This window comes from Trichomycterus rosablanca, chromosome 13 (assembly GCF_030014385.1).
Source record: "Trichomycterus rosablanca isolate fTriRos1 chromosome 13, fTriRos1.hap1, whole genome shotgun sequence".
In the NCBI taxonomy this organism is placed as follows: Eukaryota; Metazoa; Chordata; class Actinopteri; order Siluriformes; family Trichomycteridae; genus Trichomycterus; species Trichomycterus rosablanca.
The window spans coordinates 17,526,279-17,544,332 of record NC_086000.1 but is presented as its reverse complement, the minus strand read 5'-3'; the positions used below and the strand labels follow the sequence as shown (position 1 = coordinate 17,544,332).

General features: G+C 38.0%; 1 protein-coding gene across 7 annotated transcripts in view; it reads right to left on the bottom strand.

Annotated features, from left to right (window-relative positions):
• Positions 1-432: 432 nt before the first annotated feature.
• The window catches only part of ktn1 (kinectin 1), a 43,242-nt gene continuing 25,620 nt past the window's right edge, over positions 433-18,054 (bottom strand). For 4 of the 7 annotated variants that reach the window (XM_063006856.1, XM_063006860.1, XM_063006857.1 and 1 more), the window contains exons 24-37: positions 17,755-17,792; positions 17,139-17,229; positions 15,512-15,598; positions 12,144-12,233; positions 11,959-12,060; positions 11,741-11,830; positions 10,478-10,570; positions 9,043-9,111; positions 6,641-6,724; positions 5,770-5,853; positions 2,950-3,033; positions 2,631-2,723; positions 2,284-2,394; positions 433-1,270 (exon numbers count right to left, since the gene is read on the bottom strand). In XM_063006856.1, the coding sequence (XP_062862926.1) occupies positions 1,253-1,270; positions 2,284-2,394; positions 2,631-2,723; positions 2,950-3,033; positions 5,770-5,853; positions 6,641-6,724; positions 9,043-9,111; positions 10,478-10,570; positions 11,741-11,830; positions 11,959-12,060; positions 12,144-12,233; positions 15,512-15,598; positions 17,139-17,229; positions 17,755-17,792 (1,134 nt within the window). In that variant the 3' untranslated portion in view covers positions 433-1,252. The remainder of the gene's footprint in view (positions 1,271-2,283; positions 2,395-2,630; positions 2,724-2,949; positions 3,034-5,769; positions 5,854-6,640; positions 6,725-9,042; positions 9,112-10,477; positions 10,571-11,740; positions 11,831-11,958; positions 12,061-12,143; positions 12,234-15,511; positions 15,599-17,138; positions 17,230-17,754; positions 17,793-18,054) is intronic. The other 3 variants (XM_063006861.1, XM_063006863.1, XM_063006862.1) reach the window with 2 other exon arrangements.

The following is an 18,054-nucleotide window of genomic DNA, read 5'->3' as shown; positions in this document are numbered from 1 at the left end:
CCTAACTGATGCAATTACGACCTCTGCTGGCTGATTGATGGTGTCTGCACAGACATGAGGGATAATGCGTTGATTAAGGCGTCTCTCTCTGCACACAAAGCTGATCCACATATGAACTCGCCTTGTGCAGGTGAAAAGATGCAGTCGGCTACTGCGCATGTGTCGAAGGGGGTGTGTGTCAGTCTTGGCTCTTCTCAACCAGGGCGGGGATCAGCATCAGTAGAGAGAAAGCATAATGCAATTGGGTAATTGGATACACTAAAGTCAGGGGAGAAAATGCATAAGCAAAAAAAAACAAAAAACAACTGCCACTACTCCAACAGCCAAATCCCCGTTTTGACTCAAAACAAAACCTATATAAACAAAAACGACCATGTGAGGGGAAGCATTTAAAATATTTTTTACAGTAACAACAACACATGACACAGTGGATATTTATCAAGCATCCCTTTAATTCTGGTCACGTCTTACAAAAACGGAAACATGTCCTGTTAACGAAATAGACAATATAATATGTACGGAATATATTATGAGTTGCCTTCTCTCCTCTTGCCGTTTACTGAGAATCTCTTACAGTAGAAGAAACAGCTGCTTGCTGCATCTGCTTTCAATGCCAGCGTGCTGCACTGGCGTTGAAGTGTAGCACAAAACAGATGCCCGCCTGCCTTAGTCAGTATTACAGACATTATTTGAAAATGAGTACCCCTGAAAACAAATACAATAACATAAAAAACAAAGCCCCAGTGTTACACGCTCAACAAGGCTGAGATCGCAGGACATGAACTGAGAATGTAGTGAGCCAGTAGGTCCTAAGAATTGTAATTAAAAACAAATATCTTCCATTTATTATTATTTATTTTTACAAAAGGATTAAAAATCCCTTCTGTCAAAAAAGTTTAAAAAAAGTAGTATCCCAAGCGTTTTAACAGAAAAAAGGGGTAAAATAAATCAAAACTTTGACGAGTCTAACCGTTTTGTCCGTCTGGATGGCTTTGCACTTGCAATTTAATTAATAAAGAGGAATCTCACTGCAGAAACAGTGACACAGTCAAGGAAAGAGGATCTAGTAGGATTAGTTGTTGGAGTGTGTGTTGCCAGGTCTTGGCCAGTTCCTCTTCTTTGCAGCCAGGCTGAATTAGTGCTGTAGGTTTGGAGAGTCAGGTTTGGTGTGAAAGGAACAAAGATTAGGTCAGAGATTGATGAGAGATCTGTGGTGTTTAGAGACAATCTGTTGACTGCCTCTTTAATTCAGTTAATTTTTCCCATTATCCTGCATAAAAACACACAAAAACAGAAGAAATAAATCACTCAATAGAACACTTTATGCAAAAAATAGCGGTTATATCTGCTGCATGTAGCATTTTGAGGTTGGAGGATTTGTAGACCTCTGCTGCAGCAACTTAATACTGCAGACAGCTTGTAGAAAATCATTTCTAAAAATGAAGTCAGTGTGGCAGATGTTTAGTTTTTTTGTTTTTTTTATCTAAAGTGACTTACAGTTAAGACGGGAAACAATCCTAATCACTAAGGGATGAGGCCACTGTTTAAGGGCCACACAGTGGCAACTTGCCAGTAATAAGACCTAACAAGCTTTTCACTGAGCTCTGATAGACACTAGATTATTAAAAGCTCCTTCACACTCTCGCTCCACTCTTATTGTTTTGCTAATGTGTTGAATCAGTCTGGTTTTTTTTTATATAAATATATATTTTGTTTATGCATTTTCTCCCCTTTTTCTCCCTTTTAGTGTGACCAATTGCCCGGTTACATCATGCTTCCTCTCCACCAATACCGATCCCTGCTCTGATTGAGGAGAATGAAGCTAACCCACGCCCCCTCCAACCCGTGAGCAGCAGCCGTATGCATTTTGTCACCTACACTTTTGACGAGTGCAATGCGGATCAGCACTGTGTATGGAGAGACACACTCTGACAGCACTCTTTTCCTGTCTCTGTGCAGGCGCCATCAATCAGCCATCAGAGGTCGTAATTGCATTAGTTATAAGAGAGTCCCTATCCGGCTCACCCCTATCTGAACAACAGGCCAATCGTTGTTCATGTGGCTGCTCAGCCCAGCCCAGCCGGCAGGCAGAGCTGAGACTCGATACGATGTATTCAAGATCCCAGCTCTGGTTCCAGCGCATGTTTTTACCGCTGCACCACCTGAGTGGCTGAATCAGTCTGTTTAACAAACACATGAATATTTGTTCTGAATCACTGACTGATAGCTATGAATAAACCTGCAGAGTTTGAATGTGCATGGGTACGTGAGTGAAGGCCTCACCCTGTCGTGTCCCTTGGTAAGCTGTCTGTTGATAGCTTGTAGTAATTCCTGTAGTTCTCGTACTGTTTGGTTCAGCCCTGCAGCCATCTTCTCCTTGTGGTCTATGTCCTCCTGGAATAACAAAATAAATGTAATGATAGTGATAAAAAGTAGGAATTATTTTTTATTTAAATGGCTTTAGGATTTTGTAATATATTTACACTCAGAACTCTATTTCAAATTCTTTTCCTGAAATGACACCCTGACAAAATCTAAATGGCAAACCTTTTCTCACACATTTCTTATTTATAGCTCATTAAATTGAGAACAAACAGTGTAACATGAGTTATTTTGGGCAGAGCACTCACCGTCTGTGTGGTAAGGTTACTGTTCTCGATCAGATCTGCTCGACCTGCTTCCTTCGAAATCTCATCCTGGATCTGTTCTAGAGATTGCTGCGCCTAATGAAAAAAGAACATTGTTACATGCACAAAACATCCAGATTAACTACAAGAAATCCGATTTTGGCAACACTAGCCAGTCATTAATCCCATTTAATTAATTAATTAATCCCCATTAAGTAGATACTAATTTTAATTAGAGTTTCATAATAGATACGTTTACTGTAAGCTTCCTAAAAATCTGCTGTTATCATAATACACGACTGTTTCCATATTAATGCTTTACCTTGTAAAGATCTCCAGCAACTTTCCGCCTCTCACTCTCCTCCATCTCCAGCTTCCCCAAAGTCTCACTCAGCTGTGTCTTCAGCTACAACACAATCAAAAACCAACCAGTTCCCTTAATAGAGGTTAACAACTGGAGTCCAGAACCTGCATTTCAAGTTCTAGAGTTCTATTTACCAGATGTTCTTAAGCTAAGGCTGCTTTTGTGAATCCTGGAGCTAATTCTTGGAGTATTAAAGTTCAACCATAATGCTAAAAGAATGTGGGCAAAGTCTAGACCAGTTAAAACAAGTAACTTATGTAATTAATCTAGCTAGGATTAACATAAGATTCACTGTCTGAACAGCACAGTTTGTAATGCATGTATAAATCTCATGAGCCAGCTGCACTGCTAAACAAACTGTATATTTGTATTTTCTTTTTCAGATTTTCCCTATTTATCCCCCAATCTAGTCAATTCCAATTCTCAGTTGTGAATCCGCTGCTGATTGCCCTGATCTGATAAAGGAGAGCCAGATCACCACATGCTTCCTTTGGCATGTCCAATCTACGACCACATCTTATCACATGCCAGTGTTTGGTTCCCACATCGCTCGCTCCCTTCCCACACACACAAGCATCCAGACCAGTCCCAAAGTTGGCATATCATAGCGGCAATGGGAGAAGAGACCCCGTCGACCTTCCCTCCCTCAAACAAAGCCGACTGTGTTTGTGTGTATGCCCATTTTTTGTCTGTGAGATGACAACGGTTCCTTCTTCCTATTTGCTAAGGAATTTATTAGTTTCATTATTTTACATAAACATTAGATTTGGTTTTATTTTCCCTGGTTTCCGCAACTAAGTTTTAGTGTATTTAACTAAGCACCACACCTTATAAATAAATAGCAAGTGTCATCTCTAACACTAGTGTCACTACCAGGATGCTTCTGGGACGTGTCATTGTGTCACTAATGCAGTGTGCTGGTTTTAAACTATCTAATCTACATGAGCACTGAAATAAACTCAAAACTACACAGTGGTAGTATGCTTGTTTGGGTTTTAACATTATGCTTACACCAACGTTATGTTCATGGCAGGATACATTATTCATTTGGTTCTAATATATTGGGTTAGAGTCTGGAGCATTTGAATAAAAGACGTTTGATGGACAGAGGGGTAGTATGTTCAAAAGCAAAGTAACGATGTATATTTTAACATGTATATTTTAGTTGTGTATTTTAACATGTAATAATAATAAGGTGTTTAAAAGTTCCAGAATCCTAAAAGTATCAGGACATGCTGTACCAACAGGAGAACATTGACAAAAGACAGGTACAAATAAGCAGCACACTAGAACAATATAACAACTGAGCAAACACAGAATCAATGCAGACAAATACATTCATTTAGTGACACACAGAAAAGCTGTAATAATTTCCAGAGAAGCTGGAAAGGAAAATTGTTTGTACAAGTGTTTCTGTTTACATTCCAAAGTGTGTTGTGAAGCGAGGGAGGCTGAGAAGCAAGCCTGGTTTAGTTTCTGCCACCATAGAAGGAAAAAATTTGAGATGTTAGATTGGTGGTTAATATGTTCTTGGCAAAGGGTACGTCATCCTTTATCATACATTCTATAATACTACAGCATGTGTAAAATTCCACTGCTGTATGTAACAATGACGCACAGCGACGGATCCGAAAGGCGAGTAGTCGAGTTTAACAACTCTGCACTTTATTTACATTTAATACAGCACTGACAATCAGTGTGTTGTTACTGCACACACTACAACGTACTGTTCAAGAAATAGATACACCTGAACTGCTTAGGATAATAACTAAAATACCAAATAACTAAAATAACAAAAATGTATCTTTTTTTGTTTGTTTTAAATGTTTTCATACAACTTGGGAAAGAAATAATTATCCACTTTTGTTTTTAGTACTTAAGACATTCAGTGCATATATCCAGTTTAAATGTATACAAAATTTGTACTTTTAAATATACAGCATGAACAAACATGCATTTTAAATTTATAAAGAAAAACCCCCCACAAAATGTCAATGGTACTTGCATAGTCGTCGTTCACAATAACAGCTTTCAGTAATTCAGTGTACAGTACTATTTTTTTTTTTTTTTTCAGCTGGTCCCATATTTTAGAAATTCTGGTCTGTCTACCTGATTTGGCACAGTTTTTAGGCCAGATGCGCTTCCTGATGCAATCCTCCTTATTTTTATCCAGGCTTGGAACCAAGAGTGCAATCATGCAAATCATGCCTTTGTAGATGTCCAACCGGCTAGTTGCACTGCTGAGATTTAAAATGTGCTTTACCACTGCACCATAATTCGCTTTAGTTAACTTTTTCTATTTCTCTTTAGCTGGACAGCACACGGTGTGGTGCACCAGATCAACGTTTTCTTCTTTGTTAATCTCAAATGATTGCTTATTTTATTTTATCCATTATTCATCTTTTGGTAATCCTACTGGTTCTTCCAGATTTCTTCATTCCTCACCCCCCCCCCCCCCCTCACCCTTTACTTACATTCCTACTCATGTTTACACAACTTATCATGGTTAATTTTAAGATGATGCATATAGATACACGCAATCACCTTTTACCAATTTAAAATTTGTTATTTCTTTGTACTGTTAAAACAAAGTTCACAGATTTTAGTTTTGATTGCATTTTATAAAATGTCCCCACCTCATCAGAAATAGGGTTTGTATGATTTTAGGATAAAAGGACAGGAACCCTTTGCCACTGTGTAAAACTGAGCCCAGTGACCATGTGCTAGCCGAGGTGCAGGAGCGCGAAAAGAAATTAAAGCGTTAGGATGGAATCTTACCAAATTCAGCTCCTCATTTTGCCTGACAGCCTCTGTATAAGAGCCATCAAGCTTAGTTTGCAACTCGGTCAAGAGATCTTTAAGCTGCAATGAAGTTCGACATGTGAATGGGGAGATTGCATTTGGATTGGGGGTGTTTGTAAGTAACAGGAAAAGTAAAGAAGCTTTATGCCACAACTTAAACAGTTCTGGCTAAAAATGCTGATATCCTCTGTATAGCCATTGGGGGACTATACAATATAGTCTGATTATATAATAACTGATATCATTATGTTTACAAAAATAGCATCACACCAAAATGATCTAATCTAGATACTAAACATTTACATTTTCAGCATTTTGCAGACACTTTCAGTACTGTGACAGCATATTTTGTCTAAGCAATTACCTGAACCACTAGGCAACAACTGCCAAAAAAATCTGAATATTCAGTTGCTAAAACAATAAAAAGTCACACTAATAATGAGCTGTACATATTTTATATTAATGTGATTGTAGCTTTACACCCATGAACAGAATGTAATAAGCAATAAATTGCTGTCAGTACTGTAATTATTGAGTTGATAAGCTCTACTGCCAGTCCACATGTATTAATAAAATAATTAAAAGTTGTGTTTGCTTGAAAAGTAATTGATATGCTCAGTATTTTATAATACTGGCTGGGCTGACTATCAAAACATTACATTAGCATAAATCAACATTTACCTGTCAGTAAGAACACAGTTTGGATCAAGAATAAAGCACACCAAGTTAAATGGTTAAAAACACAACAAGGCTTTAAAACTAAGGACAAGGTGAGCTAATCACATGAAAACAGATCACGTGTAGAATTAGGCTTGTAGCATTTGAATCATGATTTTGTTCAGCTTACCTCTCTAACTTCAGACACATAGGTGGCGCTCTCCCGCTCTGCTCTCTCTAATTCAGCTTCCAAATGCTGCTTATCTCTGCTTAGCTACAGTGACCAAAGGAAACAAAGTCAGACACGTCTTTAGTTCAAACTATTGTTTCTTAACTGTGTCACTTTTGTAATGCGATTATTTCCCTTATTTAGTTCAAAAGAGTTTCTTGTGAACACGTTTTATCGCTTTAGATGATAAATTGTTTTGTTGCAATTGTTGCAAAATGCGCCAACTATTCACACAGCAAGAGATAGCTGGGTGTTTGCTGTCATATTTTTAGTAGGATTTTGTTCTGGGTAAATACAGGGTGGCACAGTGGCTCAGTAAGTAGCACTGTAGCACTGGCACAGCAAGAAGGTACTGGGTTCGATTTCCAGGTGGAGTGGTCTGGGTCCTTTCTGTGTGGAGTTTGCATGTTCTCCCCGTGTCTGCATGGGTTTCCTCCGGGAGCTCTGGTTTCCTTCCACAGCCCAAAAACATGCAAGCGAGGTGAATTGGAGACACTAAATTGTCCATGACTGTGTTTGACATTAAAAACTTGAACTGTAACTACCTGTCCTGTCATGAATGTAACCACAGTGTGTAAAATATGACGTTAAAATCCTATACTCCAGTAAATACTGGAGTGGTTACAGGAAGGGGGTAGGTGGATGTTGATGACTAAAGGACAATCTATGACATCTTTTATTACATTACATATTAAAATCAGAAAGGATTCTAACTATCTTGTACTATAGTACTCTCCTCTTCCTTCTTCAGTTCCCCCTTCAATACGGTTATCCCAACCAAGCTGGTAGCCAAGCTCAGTGACCTGGGAATCAGCACCCCCATGTGTAACTGGGTCTTGAACTTTCTAACAAACAGACCCCAGTCTGTAAGGTTAGGTAGTCAGGTGTCCTCTAGCCTGTCTCGGAGTACTGGTGTTCCACAGGGCTGTGTGTTAAGTCCACTGCTTTTCTCGCTGTTCACCCACGACTGTGTGCCGCTGCATAGATCCAACATCCTCATCAAGTTTGCAGATGACACCACAGTGGTTGGCCGCATCAAAGACACTGACAAATCGGCCTACATGGAGGAGATCCAGCACCTGGTGGCGTGGTGTTCCTTTAACAACCTTCATCTGAACACTGAGAAGTCCAAAGAGCTCATCGTGGACTTCCAGAAAACCAGGAGCTGTACACACCTCCCTGTCTTTATCAACGGTGACGAGGTGGAGCGTGTCTCCAGTTTCAAGTTTTTGGGCATCCACATCTCTGAGGATCTTTCCTGGACCCACAACACATCCTGTCTGGTGAAGAAAGCGCAGCAGCACCTTTACTTCTTGAGGAGACTAAAAAAGGACCATCTGTCTCCCCAGATTCTCATAAACTTTTACCGCTGCACCATTGAGAGCGTACTGTCCAACTGTGTGACAGTGTGGTACGGCAGCTCCACTGTGGCTGACAGGAAGGCCCTTCACAAGGTGGTGAGGACTGCTCAACGAATCATCGGTACACAGCCCCCCACCATTGGAGACCTTCACCACCAGCGCTGTGTGCGCAGAGCACACAGCATCATCGGGGACCCCTACCACCCGAGCCACACACTGTATAACCACCTGCCGTCTGGGATAAGATACAGGAGCATACGTGTCAGGACCAGTCGGCTTAAAAACTGTTTTTTTCCCCACCTCAATAACTTTATTGAACACCACTATTCGCCGTTAACACACAATATTCTGGACATTCTGGACTAAACACTGGACCTATTATTTATTATTTATCATTGCACCATCTGATTACACACTGCACTGTGTTACTATTTATCATTGCACATTTATCATTGCACAAGTTGCCCCTGCATTTTACCATCACCCCGGACTGCCGTAATTATTTATCATTGCACCTGCACTTTACACAACTGTCATACACATATATATATATAGTTATAGCTTTTTTTTCACCATCCACCATAGTTATAGTTACAGCTGTATAGTTACTATTTACTCATCCTTTATTACTAGTACTGTTATTACTAATATATACCTAACTAATCTTTATTATTGCTGTTATTATTATAATACATATTCATTTTTTTATTAATATGCTTATTGTTATTATTGCTATTATGTATATAGAACTACGTACATAGATATAATTTCATATATGTAAATAGCTATAGTATAACTTTATATTCATATTAATCATAGGTATATGTTACTAATATTCTCTGTTTTTTTGCACAATGCTACTATTTGCACTTCTGGTAGATGCTAACTACATTTCGTTGCCTTGTACCTGTACTGAGCAATGACAATAAAGTTGAATCTATCTGTCTCTCTATCTATCTCTTCCTGTTTTGTATGTTTCTAAGAAACAGAAAGTAAACTTACAGTCTCCAGTTCTCCATCTGCACTCAGTCTGTCCACTTCCTGTTCCAACACGGTCATCTTCAAAGTCATCTAAAAAACACACCAGCAGAAAGTTACCTTTTTGTTATTATGTACTAGTAGTAACGGTTATTCATTAATAAAATAAATAATAAAACATTGCTTCAATTCAAGCATCAGGTCAACACCATTTCACTAACACAATACTAGTAATGTACTGATTCATGACTAAAGCTGGAGCCAGATATTCTACGCTCTGGTGAGAGTGTAATGCATGACTGCTACAGCTCACACATGGTAGTTTGTTTAATATACAGTACTTGTGCTGTGGAATGGAACAGTGAAACTTTAAAGGCAAAATAAAATCTAACTATCAAACAGCAGAGGAACAGCACGCCACACTGTGGCTTTTAAATCATAAGTGCATTTTGTGGGTCAGCTTACATTGTTCGACCTTCACATTTAACCTTGTGATGTCCATTATTGCTTTGCAAAGCACATCTAGGCACAGGCATTTTTTACCCTTTGCAGTTTAGTGACTTGTGATTAAGCATTGTTTATGCCTGTAGAATAATTCAGGTCACACAGACCCATAGATAATCAGGCTGATTTGTCCATATGAAGAATTTTTACTAATGTCAGGATTTAATTCTGATTTAAATGATGATTATTATCTCAATAGTTATGTTGTGATGTCTGCAAAATCCAGTTTTAACACTTCTGATCTTCACAGCCAGGACCTCTATGATTTACATTTTAACATCCTGTTAAAAAAAAACCCACAATCTTAATGTCAATCTGATAACCATTTAGAGATGTGAGACTTGCCTAATCAATATTTAAGAAAAAATGCCATCATGCTTTTGTGTGAAGCTTTCTCCCATTATATTCTTAAAAAACATGTTATCATGTCTTAATGCACCGGAACAGCCATTCCGCAGCAAGTTGGACCAACAGAATTTGAGCTTTTTTTGTTAGGCTATTCCTAGCAACATTAGGCCATGAAAATCATTTTAAATAAAGTTCTTTAGAATATCATACAAACTGCTAAAAAGTTTTGTGTTACAGTGTGCAATTACTTTACAACCTGCCGGCTAAGAACATCCTTCTGTTCTGATTAACAGCACCTCTGAAGACGTATTACAGCCTTTATTCTTAAAGACAAAATTTCTTAGATTTCATAATAAAAGTCTCTTTTAACAGTTGTAGAAATGCTTTAGAATTTTGTGCAAATTAACAGAACACTGAACACAAAATATTTTTGAAAGATTTGCTTAATGGAGCAAAACTTTAGGATTTCACACAATTTTAACTGGTAGCATTAGCAGTTCCTAAAAAACCCATGCTGCCCACAGTAGCAGCCGCTTTCATGTCCTGAGCTAATAATGTTTCTCTGTGTTATTCATACGACTCCTGGTTGATTTAGTGTTAAACTCGCCTCTTTGATCTCGGCCTGGGCCAACTCCAGCTTCTCCCTCCAGCGACACTCCTCCTGCTCGACACTGCTCTGCAGCCGCTGCAGGATACCTTCCTGTCAAAACATTAAAATCACACCCAGCATGAGAGTAGATTAACCAACGCTTTGTGTACAATCATATGTAAAAGATCAGCCTCTGAACCATTAACACAGCAATGCAGTTTGTGACGCTGGGAACACGAACACTCCTCCTAATAAGTGAGTCCAAGGTCATTGCTAACATGTTCTCTTGACTAAATAAGCACAAATACAGGTAAAAGGTGTTTCTTTATGATGAAAAGGTTGTTGTGGCCATGAAGAGGGTGCTAAATTCATAATACTGCCAGTAGACTTGCAACTAAGCTTTCAACAAGCCAATGTTTAGATGTTCACATTGACTTATACTATTAAAGTATATGGACACCTAACAATGAGCTTGTTGAACATCCCAATTAAAAAACAAATGGTATTAAAATAGAGCGACCTCTATGTGATTTTTTTTTTAGCTATAACAACAGGCACTCTTCTGAGAATGCTTCTCACAAGACTTTGACGTATGTCTGTGGATGTGTGTGCCCATTTAGTCAAAAGAGCATTTGTATGATTGGGCACTGATGTTGAACATGAAAGCCTTAGATGATGTTCCAGTTTATTCCAAAGCTGTACAGTGGGTTGAGATCAGGGCTCTGTGCAGGCAAGTGGAATCTCTTAAAACCAAGCTTTTCTTCATGTCTTAATAGTTTTTTTTGTTTGTTTATTAGGTTTTTAACTTCATGTTCTTTGCTATGGGGTTAAGTTAATGTCAGGACAGGTTCATGTCTTAATAGACCTTGCTTTGTTGCTACACCTGTTAGCAATAGCTGTGGCTGAAACACATGAATTAAAAAAAATTAGAAGGGGTGCCCCAATACCTCTGCCCATATAAAACATTTTGGCCATATAATGTACAGTATATAGAGACTCAATTATCAGAACTTGCCGGTAATCTTCACATCTCAGTCTGTAAACACTTGTGCACACAAGGTTCATGGCACTCTGTCTTAGTAATCCAAGTGTTTAGCTGGTTGGGCAGTGATAACCTTGATGTTAATGTACTGTACTAGTATTAGAAGGTTGCTGGTTCAAGCCCAATCACTGCCAAATTGCCACTGCTGGCTCCCTGAGCAAAGCCCTTAACCCTCAATTTATCTTAATTTTGTGAACACAATATAATAATTGTAGATAAATATGATAAAACCATGTTACCGTCTCTGCTAGAACTTTCTTGTATGTCTCACAATCTTTCTGTAAAACCTTCTGAGCTTCCTCAGCTTTCTTCAGCTTTTCTGCCAAACCCTGTTAAAACAACAACTATCAGTAGCAGCACATGAATTATACATGTAAAAACAAACATACAATGTATTTTAGAGTAGCTTTAAAGGACTGATGCTGTATAACATGATGCTGATCACTGTGTTCATCACCTCGTCTTTAATGCTGTCTGGTGCACAGTTTGCCTCATGAACAGCCACTCCTCCAGCATTCATCAATGAATGTTCAAAGTTCTGCAGCCACTCTTTATGACTCTGAGGAGGAAACAAACAGCTGTCACACTCCATTTGATTTAAGAACATACTTACAGAGGGGTGTGTGTGTTCGCATTGCACACCTGGTCATTCGGCAGAGGAACGTGTGGGAGAAGTCTGTGTAGAACTGCTCGGCATTCAGCCTCAGCACACTCCAGAGCTAAATGACTCTCCTACAGAGGGAGACAGAAACGAACACCACATCCAGCAGTGAGTAAACATAAGTACTAATCAATTCAAGTATATTCCATTAACTGTGTAAATTGTGATTACTTAAACCCCAAAACACCAAGCAACTGTGCAAATATGACAGTGCAACTGGCTGAAAAGAGTTGAGGACCTAGAGAGAGTCAATTATGACTCAAGAGAATCACTAAAACACTGAACTAACTAAATCTGTGCAAATACAAACCCAGTGCAAAGTGAAACCATGAGCTGAACCCCTGAGCTGTTGCACCAAGTGCTGGAAATTCAGTGCAAAACATCCGGCACAGCATAAGGAACTTTTCAAAAATTAAAACAAATTTTTTTTATATACCATTAACACAACAAATCAAATTAATAAAAGAAAAACAAAGCTGTAAATAACAGAGAGAAAAAAAAGAATTGCTGGTCCAACCACATTTCAGAAAACTGAAAGGGCTAAAATACAGATGTTCTGTATTAAATAAAGAACTGCATAAATTATGTTTCAGCAAAAGAGTGTTTCTGAATTTATGTTTGAAAAGCTAACTGGGTCATTTTATGTACGACGTACACCTCTATTTTAAAAAATAATTTACAAAGTACAACAAAGAAATGATTATTTTGTACAGTTACTTGGGTGACTGTTGGTGACTTTGTGGGAGCTCCCTTGACCAGTTACTAGACGTGGACAATATTCAGTGACTTGATTTCTTAAGTTGCTGTAGATTTTTAGCATGTAGAATCCACTCCATTGACTAGTAGCAAGATCATTACAAATAGCCAACAAGAAATAACTAGCCTCATAAAAATAAGTGAATCATGTAGCATACCTGCCTTTACCAGCCTAAAACATTTACCTAAACTCTTTATACTAGGCTGAAGTTGAAACTGAGAAAAGCTACACAGTCCCAAAAACCATACTATGTACTAAATAGTGTGCTTTATTATTTATCCACCAATACCAATACTAGTTTCAGCACACTGTATAGTAAACAGACTGTAGGTTGAGGCACAGCTCTTCAGCTTGCTGGCTGAAGCAACACTTCTCTGAGATGGAAAAAGTGGTAATTTTTGAGAACATTAAACAAGTGCTTGGGCTCTGCACAAGATGATCGAAAGCAGATGTTTTAAATGTACTACACACTTTGTCCACTGTCCTGGAAAAAAGCTGGAGATGCTGCAAAATCACACATGAGGTGTCAGCAAAACTGAACTGAACTCCAGGACCTGTTTATAGTTCAACAGGTTCTTCTATACAGTGATTTACTAAAATACCTCGCCACATTTAGCAGCGGGGCGCATCGCCAGAATGGAAAACACATTTTAGAAGATGGAGTTACCAACACCTTCTTTTACAGTTGATGAAGACATGCACAGGGTGGAATAGCAACAACAGAGGATGGACCTAACTGTGCACACAAATCTAATATGAATTTGCATAATTTTTAGGTGTAAGATTTTAACTATTGACAAATAAAGGCTTTTTCTTTGCAATCTGTGTTGGAGAAGAACTGATTAGAGCAATTCATTAGATTTTACCACAGGCAAATCAGAATGGAATTAAGAAGAGATATAATGGGCAGAATGATCTAGAAATGTGGAGGTGATAATTCGATGTACAAAATGAAATGGAATGACATGATAGTTAAATAGGGGTGTAACGATACACATTAATATACATCTTAGTCAATAAAGAGTTGCAATATGGTATATACACTGTTGTTGTTATAGAATATAATGTCAGATTTAGTAATCTTATTGGTATATTTTTCTCTCCCACTAAAAAATATTCCATAAAAAATTGAACCATAAGAAAAAAAACAAATGTTTTATTTTTTATAGGCTCTGACTACTATTTGTAATAATCACCACAACTTGGGAAAGATTTGTTTAGCAATCTGCAAACGGGCTGATCAGCCAAATAAATAGTAAAATATGGGTGGTAAAGGTTGAAAACATAATACAGGAGTATTACTGTCTCACTGGTAAGCAGTAGCAGCACTTCCACAATTTACTCTTCGGTGTACCATGACGTTTTCCTCTAACGGTACTCTACTACCATATCTATTTCAGGTTCTGGGAGTTTCATAATGACTGTAAACTGCATTACTCCAGGAACACTGTGACCCTCACCTGTTTCTGCTCTCTTGAAATACAGTACCAAATAAAACTCCAACCAGAGCACCATTTCTAACCCACTTTCACTTACAGTTTCAAATAGCCCTATAATACATTTTTAAACTTCAGCTTACTAAAAGTAATTTAATCTGCATATCATAATATTGAAAGAATAAACATCCAACACTACTTCTGATATTGCCGTCTCAGTCATTAAACAGCGTTCTACACTGATAAGGAGCCAAGAGAGCAGTACTTGCTTCTAATGTCAATTTAGCAGTTACATCCCAGCTGGCAAAAGTAACAACAAGATAGTTACTGCTAAAACTAGTAGAAATGTATTTGTGCATCTGTAAACTGCTAACCTTTTCGATGCTTCTCAAAAAGTCATATTAAAGCTCCATAATAACTCTTATTTAAGCTAAATGCATTGATTACGAGATTAAAGATTGCACACGAGTCACAAAACTGCTTTCCTATCAGCATTTAAGTCACTCTGTGCTCATTCTGAAAGGGTGAATAACTTTCACTATAGAAAGTCATAGCTGGATTATCTAGATTGCTGGAAAGCCTTAGACCAGTTATAATCCAATTTCTAGCTCCAAACTGTCTTTGAAGAAAATAACTTGTTTTAATTAACCCTTTTTCGTACACGGTAGTTCTGTTTTGTGGATTTGACAAAAAAAAATACTTGAATGTATTGTATGCACAAAAAAAAAACCCCAACACATAAATAGGGAAATCTGTGCATCATTACACCCCCACATGATTCTAAACTAAATGACATGACTTAAGCTGCACACTCATTTTATATATTCGTACTTTCTTTTTAATTAAAAAAGAACAGAACTCTTTCAGGCAGGAAAATACCTAAAAAGCTACATTAATCCAACTGCGTAAGAGCAGTTTAGTTTAAACTGCAAAGCATCAAAGTCCTCAGCATGATGTTTTTACTCTCACGTTTTACTGAAAGTGTTAGTAACATGCATTGCAGCCAAACAGCCATTATTACAATTAAAAATGACTATGCAGCTGTACATGACAAAGTTAATAACAATGCAGAATATCTAACTGCTTAATTAACAGCAGTATTTGAAGTGCACTGATTTGGCTACAGAATGAAGCAGACTGGTATTGCAATGCGAACCTTGACTGTCTTGTTGAGTTTTCCCTGTAGCATGGTCTCGGTGGCTGACAGCGCCTCCATAGCGCACCAGTTTTTCTCCCGAAGCTCCTATTCAGTTTTAAAGACACACCACTTTCAGTTCAGGCTACAGTCCTGTTATGAGCCTCACATTGTATTTCTCCACACCAATAGGTCAACATACTCTCTCATCTGTTTAAAAAGGTAGCTGGGGCTTGGATGTAATGACAAAATATGAAATCCTGGTTCAAGCACAATCACAAGTCTTCTAAACATATTCAAGATTGGATAAACGGCACCTGCATAAATATGCACCTGCAAAGACTATGAGATCTCAAATTTAACGCTTCCTTCTGAATTATAAACCATATCTTTGACTCTAGCCAAAAGTTATTTTTTCTTGTAAACTAAAAAAAGCATAAATAATCACCAATAATTAGGCTAGAAGTGTGATTTTTATACAGCTGTGGAAGTGTGACTGAGAGAAAACAATAAACATTGTTAATTCTCATGATCCTTATATATCTGACAAAAGTACAATGTAAACACAATGTGTTGGCTTACCAGCTTTACATGTATAAAGGTAGCTTTATTTTATCTGTGAAATTTTGGACTGAACTGTGTTTAAATGAAGCTTTGTCAATATGTGCAGGAAGCCAAACTATTTGTTCCTCTCTAAATCTCACAACAGTCTTGAGTCCATGAACATCACAGATAATGAAGTTTGGAGAACTTTATTCTATGTAACCAGTAACTTGTTATTCTATGTAAGTCCACAATTTGCAACAAAGACACCATTAGGGGCACAACACTAAGGAGTCAGGAGAACGCCATCATATCCACTGCTTCATAACCATTAAAGAACATTAAATATGATTACTAGAGTAACACAGCTCTAAGTGAGCTGGACAAGCTTTATGCATCACTGCACTGCAATGAATAATAAAATGTTTATCCCTTTATTATTATTTTTTTCAACTAAGCCTTTAATAAACCTACAAATGACTAAAATGTTAAACATTTTTGTGATGACTACTATTTAAGCTCGATTATAAAATGCATTAATAGTACACAGCTACAGTCAGTTTATTTATACAATGGCCAATTAGGCTAGGTACAATTAGCTTGTATTAAAAGGCTGGCAATCGAAATTAGGTCAAGCTGAGAATTAAACTCCCAAATGACTTAAGCTGAAAGAACAAAACTGACCATGTTTATAGCTGGCCAGCTGTCACAAAATTTCACTAGTGTGTTTGTAATGAAGATCTGAATTTATTATTATAAAAACAAGCTGTGTAAACTCTCAGATTTAGTCATACAGTGCATCATCATTTACGGATACTACTGATGGAAACAGAGCATAAGCTGCCACAGAGGATGCTGGAGGGTTTACTGCTCTCCAAGGCCTGCTGGGTGTTAGTTCAGAATCATAATATGAGCACTGATTTATTAGCATCAGAAAAAAGCTTGACTGTGCAGCCCACATTAACTCCAAACACAATGGATCCAATTCTTAAACTGTAGAGATCAACCAATTCAACTTCAAAATTACTAATAATATTCAGATCAACAATCATAAAAAGCTATGGATGAAAGAGGATCTATTCAAAGCATTAAAATTTTAACTTACATTATTCTTCTTTCTTTGAAGCTCCATTTTCTCCCTCAACTCAAGCAGTTCAGCCTGAACATCAGAAAGATGCCGGTCCTTCTCTGCAATCCTGAAATAGTAAAATGAAAATGACACTTGTGTTACATTATGCAGAATTGCTTTATTTATCCACATATAATTAAAAAAAACAATATTTTGACGAGTGCAGTGCAGCACAGCGCTGTGTACGGAGAGCCACACCCTCTTCCGTGCAGGCGCCACCAACCAACCAGCCAGCAGAGGTCGCAATCACACTAGTCTGAGAGAGAGTCCCCATCCGGCTTAATCCCGCCCCTATCTGAACAACAGGTCAATCATTGTTCATGTGGCCGCTCAGCCTCAGCCGGCAGTCAGAGCCGATCATGGACAATTTTGTATCTCCAATTCACCTCACTTGCTCCCGGAGGAAACCCACGCAGACACAGGGAGAACATGCAAACTCCACACAGAAGGGACCCAGACCGCTCCACCTGGGGATCGAACCCAGGACCTTCTTGCTGTGAGGCGACAGTGCTACCCCACTGAACCACCGTGCTGCCCTATATATGCTCTAATGCATTAAAAACTTAATGTGAGGAAATAAAAAAACACTTACGCTGACAAAAACTCCTGACTGGGAACTGCTGATACCACCTGCAGTGCAAAAACAATATTGAAGGTTAGAAACTGAAATATGAGCGCTAGAAGTAACTGTAGTGCACAGGATTTTTTACATTTATGAAATGTTCAATGAAAAATAAATTCATTTAAACAATTATACATTATATTTATAAATAAAAGTGCAAGCTTCACAGGAATAGTGACAGCAGTAATATATCAGAGACAATAGTAAAATGTTATTGTGTAACAGCAAAATAGGATGAGCTCTAGGGTATTCTGATAAACTTGTGCCAGC